At 41.9% G+C, this 24,129-nt stretch overlaps 1 protein-coding gene across 1 annotated transcript in view; it reads right to left on the minus strand.

Annotated features, from left to right (window-relative positions):
- Window positions 1–7,320: 7,320 nt before the first annotated feature.
- Window positions 7,321–24,129, minus strand: part of LOC119389388 (pleckstrin homology domain-containing family M member 2) — a 28,711-nt gene continuing 11,902 nt past the window's right edge. Inside the window, exons 7-16 of the mRNA XM_037656619.2 lie at window positions 23,895–23,964; window positions 19,809–19,967; window positions 18,435–18,520; window positions 16,209–16,347; window positions 14,972–15,150; window positions 13,563–13,628; window positions 13,292–13,466; window positions 11,830–11,976; window positions 11,627–11,746; window positions 7,321–9,503 (exon numbers count right to left, since the gene is read on the minus strand). Coding sequence (XP_037512547.1) covers window positions 9,387–9,503; window positions 11,627–11,746; window positions 11,830–11,976; window positions 13,292–13,466; window positions 13,563–13,628; window positions 14,972–15,150; window positions 16,209–16,347; window positions 18,435–18,520; window positions 19,809–19,967; window positions 23,895–23,964 — 1,258 coding nt within the window. The 3' untranslated portion in view covers window positions 7,321–9,386. The remainder of the gene's footprint in view (window positions 9,504–11,626; window positions 11,747–11,829; window positions 11,977–13,291; window positions 13,467–13,562; window positions 13,629–14,971; window positions 15,151–16,208; window positions 16,348–18,434; window positions 18,521–19,808; window positions 19,968–23,894; window positions 23,965–24,129) is intronic.

Raw genomic sequence — 24,129 nt, forward strand, 5'->3', positions numbered from 1 at the left:
TGATGTACCTCAAGTGACGACTGCCGCACGACCAGTGCGATTTTAAAGTGCATTGTGTTATCATACTGTTTCTCCTTTGGAATTTCCTTTTTGCAACATTTCAAAGTGTTCAGTCTTTTTTTTCCCCACTCAAATCTAATAATGATCCATGCCCTTCCCTCTTCAGGGGTGCTCCTACAGTGACCTCTCTTACGGTAGCTCCTTCACCACTCTTCGATATGCTTTTAACCATATATCAAGCCATTATGTGGTCGTTGGTCAGGTCGTTGGCAGCCTAATGTGCTATCAGTGCTTGTGGCCAATCGCTATCGTACTGGCACTAAACAATAAACCTCGTGCTCAGGATGCAGAGGCAGCAGAATGCAAGGTATATGCAACATATGCCCCACCAAAAGATTTTCTGTTTTTCAGGCTCTGGTTACGTTTTATACGGCTGTCACAGGGGCACTTATGATCGCGGTCAGCGCTGCTGCTGTGCGGTCACTTCTAAAGTGCGATAAAGCCTGATTACGGTCAGGTCGCAACATGACTGATGGCTGCACCTATTTGGACCGTGTAGCACTGTAGCAATGACCATTGTTGATCGCAATCAAGAAGTCCGATCAGGATCTGCCCTGATCACTATCAAAAGTGCCCGTGTGACACCAGTATAACACTGCATGCATCGACATTATTTAAATTCAATATTACTGAAATTCGCTCCCTCTTCTCTAGCCCAAGTGAAGCGCTATGGTGCAGCAGATAACACTCCTTTATTATTGCATCTTTAGCGCACACACACAATGCTGCAACAATATTGAAGTTGCAGAAAAACAGTCAAGCCTAGTGAATGTGGCCAACACAAGCAAGTGTAAAAAAAAGTGCGATGCAAAGAATTTCTTGCTTGGCTGGGTTCTGCTAACAACAAAGCCTATGTATAGGCATGGGAGAAACATGCGTAGACCATGCAATGCACAGCTATATCACAGATGAAGTTTAACGATACAAATATGCGAAACACACAAACAAATGGTGATGCTAATTCGGCCACGTGTGTGTAGACACATGAGCCATGTAATCGCCATACAATGCATCTGAAGGAAAAGGCACACCATCAAAGCATGTTGCCAACTGCGCAACAGCCTGCATAAGACAGTGATCACTATTATTCTGATGAGCAGCTGTAAATGATAATACAGTTAAGGTCCACATGACATTTTGCAGCAGCTGAGAGAGCAGACAAGTTGTAATGACATCTATCTAAATGTATCAATAAGGTTAATTGCCAGGGATAATGTCTACTTTCCAGCAGCTTTTATTGGTGTTAACTATAACGCTCCGTGAACAGTCATCTAAAGCACAGAAGTCAAAGTGACATCATCAACTGCACCTTCTGACAATGGACAAACATTTGTCTCTGGTGTACTTTGTGCACCATGTTGTGCACAGTTAGTGGTAATGAAAGATTACTAACAAAATCATAATAATAAGAAGCAGAGTATAGTCTTTGGTAAAATCACAGCAAGGACAGCAGTTATATGCCATTCTCCTCTTTGGATTTATTGGATTCAAGCTCTTTGGATTTAGTGGCAGCACTACATCTCCCAACCTAAGTCATGTGCCATGGCCAGTTCCATGTGAAGGGTGTGCGTTGTGCAGGGCATTTGTGCAGTGCATTTACCCTTGCTCGAAGCATGGCTTCCTCAAATTGAAATGTCAAAGTTGCACAGTTTGCATGCGCATGTGCTTTACGTGCGGCACTTGTTCATTTATGATGGCCAATCCTGAAGAAGGGTCCTTTATTACACAATGCAGTGATGCGATTGGTCCAGGCTACTTTGGAGCAGTTAATTTCGGAGTAGCAGATCACCCTTTCAAGGAAGTTGCCAGCCACATCTTTTCACGTGAAAATATTTGGTCTACCAAAACAGCAGCACAGCCATGTTCTCCCGACAGATTCTATGCATGCACAGGTGCATATCCTCTGGGATACAGGTTATCCCAGAAGATGAAATCGTTATTCCTCTTCATTTTCCTGTGAGGAACCTCAACTTTCCACAGTCCTGTGACTCCTGGCCTCCTGATGTAAAATATATTTTCCCAATATAATTAAGATTAGTAAGCTGTTCAATGATGTTTTCTCCAATGCTGTAGTGTGAAAGAAATGAAGTGAGATTCACTTCAGTACTTCATACTCTGCTAAACGCAGACTGCTCAATTTTCTGAAGCATTTAAAATTTACTAACCATAAGAAATACCTAATCCTCCCCATATTCGTGCTCTCAGTGCAGGCCCGACATTGCAGTTATGTTGGGTAGTATATCTTCTGTGGTTATCCACTGGTTGAAGGACATAATTCTTAGGCACATGGGTCCTTGCAATGCACTGAATGCAGCTAAATGTAATCATTTTATTTAACTGTGACCGAAATATGCTGTACAAAAATTCTGGTTATTATAGTGGAATGCTCTGGATTAATTTGAACAATTTTTTGTAACATGTACAGTACTCAGGGATTCAAACACATCAAATTTTTCAGTATAATGACTGGTATGCGCAACTGCTCGAGGTAACCACATCACGTCGCAACGAGTCTGATCTCTAAAGGTAATGTTGGTTCTGATCTATGCATTTGAGTCAAAATTACGCCGATATGACCCCAACTGAAGACGCTGGAAATGAAAGTACTATGTGCGTTACTTAGCCTTAAAATGTCCTGTTTCAATCTGTGAGTACTGTACCTTGTCTATGTACGTACATGAGTGTTTTTCCACTGCTCTCTCAGTAAGACATAGTTGCTACCCCTGTGACTGAATATCATGAGCATCAGGATTTCACAGGCACTATGCCTTTGCAGTGAGTGTAATTTCTGCCCATCTTTCGGAGAGAGCGTAAAGTACGTATCACTGCTCTTTTTTTATATGCTTCGATGCATGTGCAGTTTCCTGCATCATAACAACATGGCTACAATCACGTATAATTTGCATGCACTGCAAAAAACTGCAATTTTAGCATGAATTCTGAGTCGAATTCAAGTGGATATCTTCACGAAGTAATACAGTATATGTGAACATCTCTTGTGCTAGGCTTACACAGTGTACACACAGGAGACCAACGTCCGTGCAAGGATGTGCCTTTTCACGGGGTTAAGGTAGTTGGCACTCGAGCGAATGCTTCAGTCATGCTCCCACTTCTCAAATAAACGGTAATGCAGTTGACGGCAGAGCATGAGCCTTAATAGCCGAGTTGTAGGCGCAATCGCGAGGAAAAACACTTGTCAGCTGCCTGTATGATTATGGTGTGCTGCATGTGTCACAATGTGACAAATTTGTCTTCCATTCAGTGTAGGTAATGCCGTTAAGAAAATCAACTCTAGGGCACTTGCCTGTCAGTCTTCATGTGACCACTCAGGATGACATTATAGTCACATATTTCTAGCATTTACTATTTTCTCTTTCTCCAACCTGAGACAGCGACAGTGACACCTTGGCACAAGTGTGGCATAAAATGTGATAATTTGTACCCAGGCGTAGAAGGATCTAGTTAGTTTCGCTTTTTGGTGCAGTTTGGCAATCGCATCACCGCAGAAATGATCAACATTCCATGGCAAACATAGTTAATTTGATTAACCACAAATACAAGGACAGCCTTCTATTTTGCTCACTAATGTCAAAAGAACACAAATAAATTTCCATTCTAATAAACAGACCATCACTTTACACCAGATGCATTGTTTCTTTTTTGTTTTGTTATTTTTTTTTCCATGAGGAAAGCAGCTGCCAAATTCAATGAGTTGTTTGCTTCTGTGCCTGACAGAGGATGCAAAATTAAATGATGACAGCACAAAACATTCCAAGGAGCCACTCCTCCAAAACATCGAAGGAGTCTGCCAGAGCTATAGTAAAATTTGTTGCTTCGATGCAAGAATCCTTCTTACACCACATCAAGCAGTATGGATCCATAAAAAACATAATGGGCTTGAAACAAGGCCAAATGTGAGAATACTACATGAACATGATGGAAGAGAAACCATCGAATATGCTACAAGGCATTGGTATAAAACTATGCAACAGTAATGCACTGAACATTAAAATATAGATAAGGTTTTCAAAAAAGCATAACCTAGTCAACAAAATACACAAACTCTGCCACACACCTTCAACATGACCACACAACACATACACATCTGTTACTGTGCTCTGTAAAGGGACAGCCTTCACAAACCTTTAATAGGACCGAAACTTTCTTGTAAGACCAAAAGCAAGAACATCACAACTAAATAAAAATGTAGTTTATATGATACATGATAGTATCAGTAATTTCAAGTGCTTCCTTACATGTCACTGTGTTTAGGTAATACTCAAGCCATTAGAGAAGTGTAAAAAAGCTTTAGAAATTGTTTGGACTTGGTATCTAAAAACACTACTTCTTCGGCTTAATGTTTTTGCTATTTAAGTCGTTAATTCATACTGAGCATAAAGTGATGCAACAGTGTTGTGCACATAAATAACCACATCTAGAGCTTAACAACACAAGAAAATAACTTTTTTAGACATATGCAGGGCGGATGGAGTTTCATAAAAGGGTAAAACTGTCATCCACATGAGAGCAGTGAAGAAGTATGAATGAATCCAATGCAGGTTAATTAAACAAAAGGTCCAGAGTGTGAACCACCTTTGTGGAGATGTCAATCAACTACCTGCACGTACAGCGTGCTCTACTAACTGTGGTGCTGGGTTAAAACCAGAATAAACTGCTCACGTTTACTCTTAGGAAACTTGCTGTTTCACAGCTGCCCACTATCTTAGGGTACACAAAAATGATTCCCTTTAAGCAAAACGATCTCCTTCTGAGGATGCAGAGCAGCAGTAACATTCAACAAAAACTGACCGACGTTCTCAACTTTAGTTGAACTAAAAGCAGTAGCTTCTGAAGCTATTTATGAAGTTTCATGCTGTCTGAATGCACTAAACAGACTCGGAGTTGCACAGATGTGTTCGCTGCTGCCCAAATATGCTAAACTAGTGCCATGACTCTCAAAGAGGCCCTAAACAGGAAAATAACAAGGGTTCTTAGGTGGGCTAGTTGGTTCATGAACAATGTGGCAGAGCAGCGCAGAACTTTTTTTTTTTTCTACCGCTTGTTCACTTCAATAACTGGTGTCTCAAAACATGACAGCAGCTGACGTGGCCATGCCGTGCTGCGTACTTTATTAGAGATGAAAGCCATAGCAACGCGTTAACAGCTGCAGTGTCCAGTACAGACACACCAGCCACTGTTACATCTCGCTAACTTGCTTAGGTGCTCAATTAACTTCCCCAATGCTTTTTCTGGTTTTACTGTATGTTACTTCAAGTTGTTGTTCTTGTTACCAAGTAATGCCAAGTTGCTGGCAACTTTTTGTGGCACCATGAGTACACAAATGCCAATGGGACCAATCTTAACCCCTTAAGCGCTTATGACAACATGCACTCGTCATGAGCAAACATCACTTTTTTTGCTTATGATGACCTGTGCTCGTTGTGGCTCTTCAGCAATGTTTCATGAGGCTTTTGATGAGCCTAGCTCGTCAAATGGTGTTTTCCTATATAAAGCATAGATAGCAGCACGGTCTCCGCGATTGGCGCCTTTATTGAATGAGAGTCTGCACACTAAATGGCAAAATGCGCGCCTTGCGTTTCAAGCGCATTATAAACGAACATGGCGCAGTGCCATGCTTTGAACGCTACCACAAGGATGGTAGCCTCATCTACTTTGTATTGAACTGTCCAGGAATAGTACATTTTGCCTGCGGGATGTCAAATGGAACCCTGACTTTCTGGAGCTGGAGAAATTTCTTTAGGAATACACATCAAATGCCCCAGGCATCGGGTGTTACCAGGCCCGCAGCCAGGGGGGGGGGGCTTGGGACCTGGGCAGCCCCCCCCCCCCCAAATTCTGATGGAGGGGGTGTTTAACCGAAAATAAATAACGAAAATAGGTGTTTTTCAAGGCTTTAAGCAAGTGCCCCCCCCCACCCTCTGAAAAAAATTCCTGGCTACTGGCCTGTGTATTACATGACAGCGCGAAATATGACAAATAAAGCATTTTTATCTGCCGTAAAATGTTTTTGCAAGTATTTTTTTGTTTTGAACATGTTATTGAAGAATTTCACATCACAAAAATATGGCAATTTTCCAACAATTTTTCATAATTTAATCGGCACTTAAGGGGTTAAATATGTTCTTTAAAGGAGTAATGACACAAAAATGGTACATCTTGTTTTTGTTTTTTCTGTTGCAATATGTAGCTAATGATCCACCTATCACAGCTGGAAACCTTCTTTGCTCGAGCATGCGGTGGTTAATTATTTGGAGACATTTCTATAGTGCCCAGTTGCAGTCTCAGCTTCAGGAAGTGCTGCTGGCCATGGGAGCACACAAAACAGTGACAGATTCGCCACATGCACTATGAGCAGCATTGCATGGATATGGGCATCATGTTGACAAATGCGGGAGAGAGGGCACGCAAGGAGCATGGCAGCCAACACAAGCTCGTCATGTAGGTGGCTGTTGGTTGTTTACGCTAGAACCAAGATGGTGTCTATGTTGCAAGGTGCTCTATTTCGCGTGCAGGTAGGTTCATGGCACACACTTTAAAATAGATTTTTAATACGCTGTAAGCTATATTAGCCGTTGATATTTAATAGATAATGTGTGTGTCCACACAAATCTATCTCACAAGTTATCTCACCTTCAAAATTTTGCACAAGTACTCCTTCAAGCTCATTCTTTCCCTGTGGCCTCCAGAATACAATATAACTAGTATTCTGTGCATGGGCGACTTCATTTTGCCCTTGCATTCCACTTTGACGAACACTAATTTTCATTTCACAGAACTTGAAGCTCGCATGACACGCTCAAATTAAGAAAGACTTAATTCCATTCGCTTTGCCTTGCGGTGGTGCACGTGGTTGAGGCTAACAGAAAATCAAGTCCCTCCGATCTCCTCAACATTTTCAATCCTTTCGTAGTAAAGGCAGTCTTGATGCCATGAGGTGGTGTATGAGTGATATCTGGTCAGTATCTTGCCCATAAGATCCCGTATGCCTATGGGTAAAAGGATGTGCAACACAAGGCGAGGAAACAAGAACAGGAGAGGGTGTTGTTTCTTTGCCTTGTGCATAATACGAAGCAACTAGCCCAACAACATGTTTTTGCCATGAGCGTCATGTGGTAACCATCTTGGGCACAAATACTCAAGATATTGAACAAGACTAGAGTGCAGCAGTAGCAAAGCATAAGGGAGAGAACATGGATTCGATGCCCAGCTGCGGCAAGTTTTTTTTTTTCCTTGTATTACTTTTACGTTTATGCTCCTCCATTTTCTTTGGCTTCACTGTATCTTGCATCATGCGGTTGGACTCGTTCATCAAACGCACACAAACGATGCCTATACAGGGCCCCCTTCAATGAGCTGGCAATAGCTACACAAACAGAATTGCACTTTAAGCATGCCAATGTTCATTGGTCACTATTAAAAGAGCCCAAACTTGCATCCACAGCCGCAACTTCTTGCACCTCCATTGATGAACTACCGTATACACTCAACTAAGGGCCGCGCACATGTAAGGGCCGCTCCTTCCAACTTGGCAGTCCAAATTAAAAAAAAAAAACAATCTCGCCAGCAAATGGCAGCGTCGTCACGTACCGCGTACGGCGCATTTCGCAGGAGCCACCAGATGGCAATAGCTGTCTTGCGGCTTCGTCACGCCGCGCTATCTGTGAGCTTCGGGCGTGCAGCACTATCTGGGAGATCTTGTCGCTTTTCTCGCCAGCGCCATTGATTCTTTGTGCCGCAATTCATTTTGATGACTGCAAATAGCACAACATGTGGTGTCTGCGGATATTATTATAAAAAGTTTTAAGGTCACCGGGATTTCCAATGCCATGGACGGCACTGAGGACGACTGGATACATGAACGTGCAGATGACCCGAGCAGTGATGACGAGCCGAGCCCGAGCAGCGATACCGATGAAGACGTCTAACGACGATGTCTGCAGCTAGACGCCAGATATCCCATCGTTAAGTATATATGGCACAATTAGATAGGTTTTTAGGTGGATCCAAAATTGAAAAAATATTTCACACTTCCATGGAAGGGCCGCACCTCATCAAAACCGCGGAAAATAAGTGCGGCCCTTACACGAGTGTATACGGTGGCATCTGGAGAGAGGAACATTAATAAAATAAAGTGGAGAGGCTGGCCTAAGTGCCATGACTCTAGCCTGCTACTAACTTGCATCTAATTATGTTCACATAACGGTAGAATAATAATGAAAAAGTGTAATAAGGAGTACTAGACTGACAGAGCAGCCACATACCATCTTTGCTACATAAAGCTTGTAAAAAAAGAAAGGTAAGAACAAACAGACTGGATGACAGTTGTGCAAATGATAGCAGCAGTCTGGCTTGTTCTATGTCTCAACATTGTTTTTGTTGCTACGTTACGCAATTAATTACGCAAACAGTTACGCAATTAGTTTGTGACTCCACCTGTTTGCAGCAGCTCACACACATTGCAAGAACAACAGAAGTGCTGACCTGAAATAATCTCGTAGAGGCACCGTTATCAAGCACCAAACCTACATTGGAATCAAACGTGCCTATCACAGTCAAGCAAGATGAAGGCTTTGTGAAACATTAGGCATTTGTGCATCCTGCTCACTAGCACTATGTCATGCTTAACCAGTATCAGCTCATGCTTAAACAGTCCTGCTCCCTAGCAGTAGCCAAAGCAGTATTTAGAGCAAACACTGTCCACAGCAAAGAATCAAAGAAAACAGGACCATACTCTCCAGTTTACACTTCCTCAAGGTGACGTGAATCAGAAGCCTCTCTCATATGGCCCTTAAAGGTTAATGCTACCATTCATTCTACGAGCCACCAGGGTGCTCTATATCAATTGTGCCCCTAGACTGCACGCACAGTGATTAAGCAGCTGTCCACACACACACACACACAGAAGTAAAAGCTACACAGAAGTAAAAAGTGGAAATGAAGAACACAAGTTCTTCCTTGTACAGATTTGTCACTGACATCAGCAGTGCACAGAAAATAGGGAATAGATTGAGAGAAGAGACAACATAGTAACATTTCTGTCCCTCGCCATCTGTGCAATGCTCCCACTAATAGCAAATCATCACGAAATAGATTATATCACAATCCTGCTAAGCAGGTTACCAACCTGGCTCAAAAAAAAGCAGTAAGTCATCCACACTTGTGCACTACTTCTCAACAAATGCTTGCATTGCACTCCTTCTCACTCGGGCAAGTCCATCTTAAAAGCTCCTTCCCTATTAACTATAAAACTAAAAAACATAGGAAACCTTGCAAGTAACCTTCTGTGAGCATCCGAAGGCTGCAACTTAAGTGTCAAGACAAAATGCCCTGGCCTCGTTGAGCCTTGCTTCAAGCTGAGAGGCTCTTTCCAGGCAGTGCTTCCTCAGCGTGCCGCTGCACATAGGAGCAACTTCGAGTGGGACCTGATGAAAAAGGAAAATTCCAAGCTGTCACAGAAGCATAACAGGCAACTCGTGACACATACAAAACAGCGTAGGAAGTCATCACTGAACTTGCACTCTGGAATGTTGCAAAAGAATAAGTAGTGTAATACAATTTGTACACACTGCTGAACTGGCTTTTAAGGTAAACACTAGAGCTCTGCGAATAGCAAAATTTTGGGTGCGAAGCAAATTCGAATATTGAAGTGTGAGTGCGAATCGAACAGAATATTTTTCGAATATTTCTAGAATATTTCTAGAATATTTTTCTAATACTTCGAAGCGAAATTACAGTTAGAGAGGTTTCCTAAGCATATTCTTATGAGATAGCAACATGAAAGTGTTTCTTTTCGCTAGGTTGATGAAGCACTAGAGGGGTGGTGTTTCATAGTTTTCTTATCAAGAATGAGGCAATGTTGAGGCTGAATTGTACTTATGTACATGATTTGGTGCAACTAAAGTGTTGCCGACAACACTTTACACGTGATAGGCAAAGATGCCATTTCTTCAGCCTCTCCTCCTCTTTCAACTTCTGTGGAAGCCCAACTGATGTGGCGGACAAGGGTGTGCTCCCTTCAAGTCCGAAGTTCCAAATCTGCCTCGTAGACGTCGATACATCGACGTCATACATCGACGATACATAGACGTCGAACATCTGAAATTTTGCATGCTAAAAAGCTTCGGCTTCCGATTTTTCGGACTTCCTGTCCAAATTTCAGGTCCAAAACAGTGTTAATTTAGCCCCCACCTCTGCCACATCTTTCATCTCCATGTTGGAACCAGCGTTTTCTTGAGTTAATTTGCGACCGTAGCGGAGCTTGAAAGGCAGCTTTGCCGCAATACGGGGGTGTCATGAGGTGAAGCATATTGAAAATCTAGAGACCACTTTCAATCGGACATTGTGTCTTGGCAAAGTTCGACCGTAACGGAGCTTGAAAGGCAGCTGTGCCGCAGTACCGGGGTGTGATGAGGTGAAGCATATTGAAAAATCTGGGGATCACTTCCAATCAAACGTTGAGTGTCTCTTGGCAAAGTTCGACCGTAACGGAGCTTGAAAGGCAGCTTTGCCGCAATACGTGAGTGTAATGAGGTGAAGCATATTAAAAATCTGAAGGGGTCACTTTCAATCGGACATTGACTGTATTTGTTTTTGGGAAATTCGAATAGTAAAATTCCAGTGCGAATCGAATCGAATAGCAAACCATATTCGAAAAATATTCGAAATTTCGAATATTCGTACACCCCTAGTAAACACATATCGCCTGTGATAGCAATTTGCACTTAATATTTGCAGCAGTTAGAGAAACCTTGGTGGCACAGTGCACTTCGAAAAACCCTTGCACAGGTACATACAAAGCACACATAATGCACAATGAGCACAGAAAATGGTGCCTCTAATACAGCATCAATGTTTTTTGCACAACCAGGGGATTTGGAACCCATGTGCAGAACACAATGTGCGTGCTGATACATACTTTGGACACCGTAACAAGTGTGCACACACTTCACGCTGTATTTCTCATCAAAACATCCTAGCTAGCAGATCCTGGCACTAAAAATTTGAAGCTTTTGCTTCTCATCAAAACATCCTGGCACTGAAACCTTGAAGCTTTTGCCTATCATTGTCACAGAAAATTGTCGAAAGCAAATAGAGGTTTCAATGGGTGATTACAACAGCACGTTTGTGTATATCAAATTGAAATTTCCCATGAATTAAATGCTCTCCAAATCTTAGCAAGGGTTGACTTCTGGCTTTGTTGGAAAGACATATCCCTGGCGTATAGCGCAGTGGCTTATGAAGACGGGGACAAGACAACACACTGTGTGTGTTTCTCCTTCTTCTGGTCCCCGTCTTCACAAGTCTCTGCACTAAATGCCAAGGATAGCTCTCCAAATATGTAACAGAATGTAACAGAAATATGTAACAGAAATGTAACAGAAAATATTAACAATAACATAAGGACTCTACTGCACATTACATAATTATACATCATAAGAAGGTCACAAACCAGTTGTAATTAAATTTTGCTACGAAATTCACAAATGGCAGTGTCATTTTACCAGACAAAGACAATTCATAAAATATGCCATACAGTAGCACCAACCTTGAACATTTCTTGCCAAGAAATGGAGACAAGGCTGAGGAACTCATTCTTTTCTTCTTCAGTGGCAAACCAAAAGATCCAGTTGTAAGCACAGCTCTCAGCCTCACCCCCATCAAACTCCTGCGAGTGCAGTGGACAGAGTGTCAACAATGTTAACAGGAGAAAATACTAAATTGATGAGTGAGAAAAAAGAGGAGGCCTACCATAATGCAGAAGTTGTTCTCACTGCGCACTACACTCAGGTCGATGATGACTCCAACACCTAAGACTCTTGACCCCTCGACCAAGGTCAACATAAGGTCACCCACCAACACTAGGCAGCAGGCCACCATGCCACCCATAGATCCAGACTGCACAACAAGTTATATTGCAAAAGGGCAATGACAAACATGGGCTATTGCAATGTACTGCTACAATCACCTTAGGTATTTTCCAGGAAAGTTATCACCCAAGAATTGTGAACCTTGACTCCTATTCGGGAGCCTCACTTTACATCAATAAAATCAGAAGTGGTTTTAACAATTAACCCATAATGAAAGCAATTTATAAACAACTGAAATGTTACGTAACATTGTTAGAGAGAGCATACTATATTAAAAAAAAAAGTTGTTTTAAGATTCACAACAAATGACCCCACGCAGCACACTTCCAGTATAACACTTTGCATATTGAACAACAGGATTCCATTTTTCCATAAAGCCCGCGTTAGCACTGTGGGAGGACTTATTCCAGTTACTTGTTTCTGCTATTAATTAGCCAGCCATACCACAAGTGTGCAATGACTTAATGATCACTGGTGGGCCATGCAACTTCTCCAAAGCTAGTTAATCTCCAAGGCAACAAAATGTCTTAAACTGCAGAAGTTTTTCACAGCTGCCCTCTTTTTTACAAGAAAGACCTGTGCTTTCACTGCCGTGTACGTGAAAAACCGAGAACGACCACTGATCCAGGAGAGAGAGAATGTACTAAGAATGTTTTCCAGCCTCAAAATAGTCGTTGCTTCTTGATAAGCAGTTTCAATTAGGAGCTACAATCTTGAACCAGTGATATCCAATTTCTCTGGGAACTCTGTTACAAGCACAGTGTCCTCGCAACCAAATCAATGGCACTAAGGAAACAGTGGGACTTTTTCAGACGGGGACAAAATTTTTAAAAATGACACGGACACGCATTGTGTTCAACGCTTGTCCAAGCTTGTTAGCTTCCCTTTCCACCTGCTCATCTTATTTGCTGCCATCTTTCTTTTTCTTGTCAACTGTTTCTGCTACTGACATGATCAGCCTCTGTGGGTACCCTGCTGCTTCGAGCTGACGAAGCTGCATGTTAAAGCTTTCTGTAACAACATGACTGCATGATTTTTCTAATGCGTTGGAAAAGCACGGTTGAATGGTGCTTCTTTTAACTAACCTTGTGCGTGACAATGTGTATGGCAACAAGGATTTATGTGCTCCGGGCTCGTCGTTCTTTTTCGCTTTGTCCCCTCCTGAGAAAGTCGCGCTGTTTCCTTAGTACTATGCATAACCAACTAGCCCGAAGTTTGACATTACAAACAAAATGAAAACACAAAGCATGAGCCCACAGACCTGCCAAAGTTGTCAAAAAACAAGCTTTTTAGTGGTCACTACAAAAAGCTATCTTTCATATCTTTCATCTAAGGAAACGCACCCCACAGAAGGAGGCCTGCCCGGATTCAGTGAGTGCATGAACCCAACGCTCCATCTCTGCCTCATTGGAAGCAGCGAGCTGAAGGCAGGCACCACCAGAAGGAGCCAGGTTCAGCTGCAAGGCATGCGGCCGGCCAACATTGGAAACAGCCTGGCAAGAACCACAGTGGACACCGCTGCAGGATGAGAGGACAAAGAAAGCGGTCTGCAGGCTGCACTACAAACAAAAGTCCACTGAAAGCACTGAGAACACGAAGAAGTGCAACTCTCACCTGACAAGGTAAGTGGCACTAGGTATGGTGTCCCCTTGGTTTGAGAACCTGTACAGTACCCCAGCCCTGCAAGGAGAAAGGATCGAGAAAACCAAACTTGTTGTGAGGCTAGTCCACCTGGTGGCTACCATGCTGAGCCAACCAGAAGGACCTTGTAAAAATTACCTAAAAATTTGTATCTAAATGTTTTAGCAAGGAAGTAGGCTTACAGGCCAGAACAAAAGTTCATAGAACTTCAGAAGCTATGGTGTTCAATATAGAGTTCAGAACATCAAATGCTAAAGTTACATGCACAGGAGCACCTTACAAGAGTACAGCCAACCAGGAAAAACATCAGTGAAGCCTCGTCCCAGCAAAGAGCACATTATGTACTAGTATCCCCTATGATACTGTCAGATTGTTGTAATGGTGACTAATGGAGCAGCCAATGCATTACATAAAGATTGAACATATTGAGGCACACTTGTTTCCTGCAATAGCAAGTAACACTCAATGCACAATGCTAGCGGCAAGCACAGTAATCTGTTGTTAAAATTTGATCTATGGGTCTGACGCAGAAGCAGCTTATACAGTAGAGCGGTGAAAAATGAAATTTCGATAATTCAAACAAATTTCAAAATTTTGGTTCACCCACTATGCTTTCAATGTACAGTCAAACCTCTTTATAATGAAGTCAAAACTGCCGTAAAAAGTGGTTCTCGTATCAGTATTTCGTTGTATATGAACTCACATTTCAAAACGCATGAAAATCAGCCACCAAGTCATTTGTTCTTTCTTTCCCTCCCCCCCCCCCCCCCTTCCCGCGCAGTTTTGTTACAGAGCACTAACCCAGCCACTCCTCTGATGACAAGTTAAACCTTTTTGCTCCATGAAGCGACGGCCGCTGTGTTCTTACTGAGTGAATAAACTGCCTTTCCAATGACCTAACGCCATTTCAATGTAACAAGGTACTGCTGCGCTGCATAGAGTCAATCATCCCCTAGCTAGTTACATGCAGTGCATTGCCTACTCAGCTCACGCCGTCACTGCCGGCCAATGGCTGTACCGTAGGTGCACACCTGCCATTGGTGTACCTGCCTTTGTACTCACCTTTGGAGTAGTTTATGGGCAGTCTTAGAGCAAACTCGCATTTAGTGGCACGACTGTGTTCAATGGCACTTGCATACCGCACAGGCAAATCAAGTGTGCTTGCCAACGCAAACTCTGACTCCAAAGTACAATATGCAAGATATACTGCGACTTACTGTGTATACAATCCAGAGCCTCTTATAGCTGTTACCACTTCATATTTAGGATACCACCTCGTTTTTGCTTATTCCATCAATAGATACAACTGGCACCCAGAGGGTGATCCAGAGTGTTTGTCATGCTCTCTGGCATTCTGTAAGCATGCAAAATGAAGCACCCACCGCAAGAGGAAGTAGCCAGCTTCCCAGTGCTTCTTCCTCTCTCGCCTGGTGTTCCCTTCGAGGAATCTCCACATAAGGGGACCGCCCACACTGGGCCCACAAGCGAAATCACCCGGTGAGGACTGGGTGCACTTCTCCCAGTGCACCAGGTGGTAGTCCTTTACAACGAGCCCACCGTCCTGGAGTGATTGCATTAGTTAGTCCCTTTGTGCTTATTGTTATGCTGAGCACTGGTCAAGACTGACTACTTGACATCACAAAGCAACAAGTGCCACAGTGAGGGTAATACCAAGCGATGATTTGGCCATCTTGGGGCCTTTAATGTCCATGCAAATCTAAGCACACACATGTGCCTCAAGGAAACCGTCAATGAAAACGTGAGCAAAATGCTTAGCAGCATTGTGTGTCTGAAGATGTTGGTGTGCAATGCAGTCAAACCTTCTAAACACAATGTGCTGTGCAATGATGCTTTCCTTACGTCCAATCTTTATTGTGCGACCTTTATGACAAGATGACCCACATAATGAAATTAACGAAAGAAGTGACATGGATTGAGTGTCCCATTTTTTTGTCAAATACTATTTTGAGATAACCTTAATGAAACCCAGCAGATAACGAAGCCAAGGAAGGTATAGAGGACGTTAATTGTACTGTTTTAAGTGTATTGAAGTGATTGTGATGTAGATGTGAAGAAAGTAAAGTGGACGAAAAGACCACTTGCCGCCAGCAGGGACCAAACCTGCAGAGCCCTCAAAGTTCCCTTCTTTCATTCAATCTTGAAATAAATGTTAGATACAGTTTTGAGATAAAGGTGAACAAAAAGCGACAGGTGGGGAGCAAGCACTCTGCATTGCATGTGCAATGCACTGCCAGTCTCACCCACTTTATTGGGTATTTCTGTGCGTGTAACCTTGGGAGTATTAGCCAGCACCACTTGTAGCCATGGTGGCAAATACACATTCCTTTTGCTAGATAGCATCACGTAGCAAGCCATCTTTACAAGCTGGCAGCTAACCAATAAATCCTCGCATGCCATTTCCCCTTCACCCGGCATAAGAAAAAAAAATGTGCTAATGCCTAACTTTTTCATTTACTTGCAAGAGAGCCAGTATACTATAGATTATAGCACACAAACAGTACTGCATAATATGCACATAGGATGCACATATTCGATGCATGCAAGTACATTGTTTAATGTGATTATGGGAGAAGAGGTGCAGACTCTCCTGCTTCTCACCTCTTGGGCTTTCAACTCATGGGCCAAGAGCTTCTTCAAAGCATCTAGCTGTTCAGAGCAGTGACTCACTATAGATGGAAGGCACTTGACACCATTGTGAGTTCTCCGAACGGCTAGATCCAAGCTTGAGAGAATATTCCTGCAAAAAGAGAAAAGGAAACTATGGGAACAGTACAAGGGAAACTCAAGACACAGTATAATCACACTGAAATCTAACATTAACTACAAGCACAAAGATTCCATTAACTGTGCAATCGGCATGGCTTCACATTTCAAACTTGCAGCTGAGACACATGAACATGTGGATGCACCTACCATGGCAGCTCGAACTACAGGCTTGTAATGAAGAATGGAAAAATATTACTTTTCAAAACTGCACCATTTTGTTGAATTTTTCAACACGACAGTACATCAGTATAGCCTTAGAGACAAATCTGGTCATCCTTTCCTATTTTAGTAAGGCAAAGGTCTAGAAGAAACTAGCAGTGCAGACCGTTCAGTCCCTTTTTTTTTTCCCTCCGAGTCTGTTGCCTGTTCTTACACTCTCGCCACAGCCTTATAAAATGCACTTTTTCACTATTTTTGATAACTATTATAAAAGCACGTTACGGTGGTTTATCTTCCAGCTGACTGAAAAAATAAACACAGCCAGTCAGCATGCCTATCAAAAAAAAGGAAACCGCCATCAGTTCTCTTTCTCCATGGCATATGTCACGGGCGATGCCAGCACCTTTCCTCTCTTCAAACTCTCCTCCTCTTCCTGATCAGCGTTCAGATTGTGCCTCGGTGACAATGAAGCCTGCAGTGGCTCTGCTGTAACTTTTCACACACACCAGCAGCATTCCACAGCCTGAATACGACACACTGGCATCATCCTATACCCACCTGATTGGACCGCCAGTACGGTGGAACGTGGCAGGTCCTGCATTATGTGCAAGCCATCTTATGCTTTACCCACTTACAAATTAAGACTGCTAGCCTGCTGCAAAGTAAGGCTAGCAGCGTAACATTTGAATTTATTGCTATAGCATTCATTGCTTCACCTTTGCAGCAAAACTGTGACCTTTTGTTCCTGCACTTTGGGCTCAGAAGTTTGCCACTATCACTGCTTCTGGTTGGGGAAATACCACTAACCTTAATCTTCACAAAAGAATATGGAAAAAGAGTGGCTCGTTAGAAATTCGACTTTTATGAAAAGCGTGTGCAACGATGATGCTGCCATGAAGGTGCACCCAGGACGCGCAACGGTGCACTTTTTGAGGCAAGCAGTAGAGGACAGACATGTGGAATAACAGCTATGCAGTTTGAATGGAGACGCTGCACCTGAAAGTGCTCAACATTGCATGAAACAGGGAGATTCTGGCTATAATATTTCTTTTGAAGCGCATCTAAATATTTTTGCATTCTGCCCCCATCAGAATGCAACTGTCACAGCCAGGAACTGAACCTATGACCTTAAGCACTGCGGTGGAATTTTGAAGCCACCAGACCACAGCAGCTGGTATTGTATACTTACATCTGCTTAATTTCCGAGAGAACTGCAAATGCCATTTTACAAAAATTTAAAAACACAGAAGTGCCATAACAGTAAACAGTACTAAGGACGGGCGAATATTCGGGTGCTTCGAATATTCGAATGAGTATTACAGTATACGAATTCGCTTTAACATGAATTTAGATTATTCGAAATTTCGAAATATTCGAAATGAACAATTATATGCATATCTGAGCACATGTAATCCTCCTGTAAAGGTCGTTTCACTGCAGCGTGGGGGTGCTATACCACAAAACCACCCATCCAGGGAAAATCCATACTGCCACTTCAAGGTTAAATGTACATATTACCTTCACCTTCATATTACCGTCATTACTTTTAAAATTTAAAAGCGTATTATACGGGCTTATATGTGCTAAGCATAGTAACTTTTAAAACATAACTTATTGTACCGGTTTTACCTTGCACCCTTGTGCTATACAAATCTTGCTACTATTCAAAGTTGCTCGGACTTCACTTCGAACCAAAAATTGACACTCACACATGCCTAGTTTCAATTCTTCAAAATATTGTGCTAGTTGGCTGGGTCATGACAAAAATGCTAACTTTTTTTAATAATATATGACATATCCTATTTGATTCAAAATTATCTGACCCAAATGACTATTCGCTTCAAACCTCAAGTTTACTACATATTCGCCCATCCCTAAACAGTATGTTCAACACAGTACCTTGTTAACTCAGCATGGCCAGTAGCCACATCTGTCTTCTTCCCAGAGTTGCAAGTCAGGGAGAAGCCCTGGTAGTTCAGCCAGACCTGTGACAGCAGGCAATGCACGAAACAATGCTTACCACTTCGGTAACTACAAGTTAACAAGGAAGAATACCAAAATATTATCATCAAACGTCAACAATGCTAATACTTGAAAATAAATAAACAGGAATTTTTTTCCTTTTAGAGCATCTGACATTATAACAAGTGCTACTATCTCACATAATTATGGCAACAGTGTCAGAAAACATGAAAGGGACTTAGCAATAATGCTTGGCAGTTCTTTCCAAAGTGTCGGCACACTAATTTCCACAGCATCACATGTGCATGCTCGGCACAAGTTCGCCAATGGCACACTTGCTCAAAAAGCTGAGCAAGGTATTTTACTGCTTGATCAAAAAAATAATAATAATGAAGGAGAGCATGCTAGAAGGAGAGCATAAAGGCACATTGCTGAACAAGCACTCGGGGCAATGTGTCTTGTGTTGAGCCTGATATGTGGTAACAAAAAGTTGTAGGCAACAAGAAAGGGCATGAATGTTAAGAGCGAGTGCTCCAGGGCTTCGTTTTAACAGTAAGTAATTGTCAGTGAGCAGGATCATGCAGGATCACAAGGTTTGTGATTCTGCAAATTTAGTTTCGGAATAAACTAGTTGAGAGTTTGCGCTGGTGGCGTTCCCTTCTCATCTTCATCTAGTGTTGTGAATTCAGCATGAATCACTATCAAATCGCCCACCTGCCAGCTATTTTGCCACAAGACCGTGGCAAAAGGCCTGATTTTTGCTATGAAACCAAAAAGGACAGCACAGGACTATTGCATACTCGACAATAACAGGTACATGCGGTGCAAACTTCCACATGCAACCAAGCTTACCTCAAAGATCAACGTGGTGTTCACTTAGATGTAGTAGTACCAAATATTAATTAAACACAACATTTCTAATGCATGCTCAAACATTTATTTAATGCCTCCAAATTCAAGCAAAAGCACAAGTTCTGATAGTTTTACACTGCTGTGGCTGCAGCTAAAAATTCTAACATGCAGTAGTTGTCATGAACAACTCATCCCATCTCAAGGGATTAAGATTGCGAACATCAAGTTCTCCAGAACAGCAACTAAACTAGTGTGTGAAAAGCTTAATCCTGATCTCTTTTTTATTTATTCTGAAAGCTAATGCAGGCAACATGCATTCAAAAGGCATTTGTAAACAGTGCAATGTCATGTGATGTCTCCATTTGAGGGATAGTGACACCATTATTTTGACACAATGTACTTAACTTGAAACACTTCAGAAACATATAAACTTCAAGTGGAGTAGATTTCTGTACTCACGGTGACCACCTTGACTTCACTGAGGCACACCGAAAAGTCGACAACAAACTGGTTCACCTCAGCCCCAGGCCTCAGTATGTACAGAAATTTGTTTGTCATTAGAACATATATAGGCTCCAGCAGTCCTCTTCCATCAAAGCCCTTCCATGCCAGAAACATCTGAATGCGTCAGACAGCAAACATAGGGAAAAATAAAAATCGTGCTATAGCTCCTTTTAGTCACAAGGCCTAATCTGGATATAGCCAGCTTTCTAAGAATTTATATGCAGTTTTCAGTCACACACACAACAGGGCCATTTTTACAGTGACTTGTCTCCCCACCATAAGCCACAAATGCATTGCCATCCAACACTTCTTGAATTCGGAGTAAGCAGGCATCACCAGCAGAGTTCCACAAATGTTTAAGGAAGATGTGTTCTGTCATGCACAGTGCATCAGAGAGATGTGAAAGTATGGGATGTGACTGAACACGAGCTTCATCCATCTCAGGTGCATGTGGAGTGCCTGTATTTCAATTCATCGTGCACACATTCCTATAAGGTGAGCACAACCAGCTGAGCTGCCCAAGCTAAACAGCCAACTGTCATTCCATTCGTTGTGTTTGTCTCTCTCTGTTCCAATTACTGCTGTTTGCTGTGCAATGTCAGTGCATATTAGAGAACACCAGATGGTCAAAATTTCCGGAGCCCTTTGCTACGGTGTGGCTCATAATCATATCATTGTTCTGGCACGTAAAACCCTACAAATCATTATTTTCTGCCGGCAGGTTTCTTTCATTTATTTCACCATTTCTATAGCTGGGGGCCCTAGGCAGTGTAATTACGTCATTACTTAACCCTGCATGGACGGTTTGGCATGACAAGAAAACATGGTGAATATTTTCTACACCATTTGCCGACGCTATAGAGGAATAGTACAAGTCATGATCGGCAAAATTTTTACATTAACAACTTAGGCAGATAATGAAACACCCCTGCATAGGTTTGAGCATGCAGTACAGCTCAGCGCTTTGAATCGTCATAAAACTTGTCATTTTTATTTTGAACCTTCGTTTCTTTGGTTTCTTTGGTGATAGCATTGGCATCCCCTCGATCGCGTCTATCAGCTATGCCTTTCACCTCTGACTCATATCAAACATTTAAACTTTCTCATGCCATTGGCAAAACATCTGCAAACATTATGTTTGCTTGTTATGTTTGTGGCAGTTTGCACATTTCCTCCCCTGTCTATCATCCTAGCGATAGTGGGGAGTTGGTCAAGTCTATGTCATAAAAGTGTCGCACAGGATGGTTTAGAAGAAAATACTACCAACAAAACACCTGCGCTTAGAGTTAATTTCTTTAATTATACATTTACCTTTTTACACACTGCACTACTTTTCCCTATTTGGTGTCATTTAGCCAGTTATTATCAAAAGTTGCTAATGTGTTTCCTTCTTATTTTCAGAGACGCTCTCATGAGAATGAGTTCGATGCCAAATACGGCTAATCTTCCACATTTCTCACACCGTTTTCGAACACACCTTTTTGGAAGTTTCTACCGCACAGGCAAGAGCAGCTAATGATAGTGGAGTGTTGGTAAATGAGAGCTGAGTCATCTTGCATGGTAAAAGCATTGTCAGCTGTTACATGTTTGTCTATTGTAAGCCCTCCCTTCTGTGAAGCATGAGGGCATAATAAATTAAAGAAATAAATCATTATTTTTTTTTTGCCTGGGGGACACAAAGTGAAGCAGCATAAGTGCGCTGCGTACTACTCCACTGCCAACTTTAACTTTCAACCATGAAAAGTAGACCACACTGAAATTTTGAAAAGGCATGAAAACAGAAACAATGCTGCATACACTGAGGGGCTGTTTCTTTGTTATTTTTCGTTTCTCTGCTTGTACATTGTCAAAATTCTATTATGGTTTGCCTGTTATGCAAGACCAACTATCCCAAATTTATGTTTTAATGAACCTACAACTACTTAAGATTATGCACACATTGAACCATCACTAAAATGCAGTATAATACTGTCATCATGATCATGATATCACAATCTCCTATGGGGCATGCTGGTGGCATATACATTGGGCATTTTGTACTGCTACTCATACCCGTACTATGATGCATGAGCCACGTTTAATGTTCTTTGCTAGTGCTCAGAAATAAAAAGTAACTAGTGCACTTTATAATCGGTTTATAAACATTCTTATTTTATAGAACATGTGCAACCTATATTGGATCGCACAGAAAAGAAGCTATAGGTGAACGCTTAGTAAAACACAACCATATTATGATCGGAATCCAATAAGAGTGCCTTGTGCCATTTGTAAACACGAAAGGGAAAAATTGGCAATCCCACCATCGCACCTAGGTTGATCTTAGGAAATCAGCCCTGTCCCGTAGAATGTTGCTTGCTAACGATATGATATGCTCTTGGAACACCGAAAGAAGTTCTCAAATGTTAGTGGAGGATATTCAAAATTAAGCGTGCCTACCTATGGGAGAGAAGTTTGGGAAAACGATATATTAGCCTACTTGACTACTGTTCATACTTGCTTCTCACACGGTCAACGAACAGTCAACGTAAGGACTGTACCACCACACCGTACAGCCAGTAGAAAATATACATAGCAGAAGACCGCTGGACTCATAAAGCTAATGCATTGGCACTTGAGTGAAAGCTGTCATGATATAGTGGAGCAAATAGTCTTTCCTTAATCACATTATTTGAAACAGCACGCTGGTGCTGAGCAGGTGTGCGCAGCGACAAGGTGCAGCTGCCAGCCAAATAAATTAAATAAAACACAGCTTTCATCTTTAGCGTCTGCTTTTGCATTTCGAATAGTATTACAGAGCGTGAAAGTGGGTACTGAGCAGTAAATGGAAAAGCTCAAGCAAAGTTCAATCTAGGTACTCAAGTTGCAGCTACATGTATCGCTGTTCGAGATAATATGTGTCTCCACTGTGCAATATATTTTACATGAACCTGTTGGCAAGAACAGCAATACATTTCATGAAAAGTGTTGAGAACTTATTTTTCAAAGCATAAGGAAAGCAAAAGGGTGTGCTATGACCACTTGATTTTTCTCAAGTTTCAACGTTCCATGTAACAAGTATAATTCAGAAATCAATTATTAACATTTTTATGATTACTGTTACTATTGCTCCACAGCATCTGGCTAAGTCATTCGCGTTTGCTCATTAGAAGAACGTCAGCACTGATGTGTGATCTTCTGCATTTATGCTGAACTGCTTCAAATTCCTAAACAACCTCAGTCACTTGTGCCAAAGGCGTATCTTGTATCTTAGAATACATGATACTTCATACAATGTAGAGGAAATACAGATGCTGATAACCCACCTGCCAAAGGTATCATGATACAGATACAAGATACCCAAGGAGTATCTGAGATAAATGTATCTTCAATAGTGACCAGCCCTGGTTATGGCCGTAACAATTATTACTGTGGTTTTGGAGCAATTGTTTACAGTGAAGCTTCAGAAATGGTTCCAAGGCAATTAATGAAATGAAAATTTGCACCAGGGAAGCTTGCACAGTTCTTGACTAGTTAGAATGAAAATTTGGTGAAGCCTGGTCTACATGAAGTGAGGAATAACAGGGGCCAGCGCCAAAATGCTCGTTCACTTGAAGTGCGACACAGTGCCAACATAACATTTGATTATAACACTGTGCCCACATAAAAACATTTAAACAGCAACACATCTCTCAAAACATGAACGTTCTTGTAAACTGTGGCACAGAATAGTCACAGACTCATGCAACGCAGCAAGAATTAGCACACAAGCAACGATGTCAGCAAAACTTCCATGACACAATTTGCGTAACTTTAAAGAAAGTAATCACAAGAAAGCTGTTCATGTCGTCAGCAAAGCTACATGCTATTGCCACCAATGCAGCAAGTTAGCTTTCAATGAAAAGAGAACTGGTTTTCGGAAAGCACTCTCTCTCTCAGGGAAGTGTAATACACCTTGGTCCAGAACACTTTTCCAATGTACAGGTCACTATTGCAAAACAGTGCTCGTGATTCTATGACTGCAGCAGCATTCTGAAAAACTATCAAGGATGTAAAGTTCCTTACCTTATACAGTTTCTCGTCATCCAATTCAAATACCTTGAGTGTCAGATAGAGAAGAGCACTATTCTCTACTCTGAAAGAAATAACGGTTTAACAATATAAGTTCTATGCATGTTCCATATATATGTTAGATAAAGACCTGCTACAAGTCTCTATGTTTCATTACATACTCTAACATGACTGCAGCAAAGAATTCACATTCCATGTCAGTTGCCTTGGAAGTAGCCACAGTTGCTGC

Source organism: Rhipicephalus sanguineus, chromosome 4 (genome assembly GCF_013339695.2).
Source record: "Rhipicephalus sanguineus isolate Rsan-2018 chromosome 4, BIME_Rsan_1.4, whole genome shotgun sequence".
Taxonomy (NCBI): domain Eukaryota; kingdom Metazoa; phylum Arthropoda; class Arachnida; order Ixodida; family Ixodidae; genus Rhipicephalus; species Rhipicephalus sanguineus.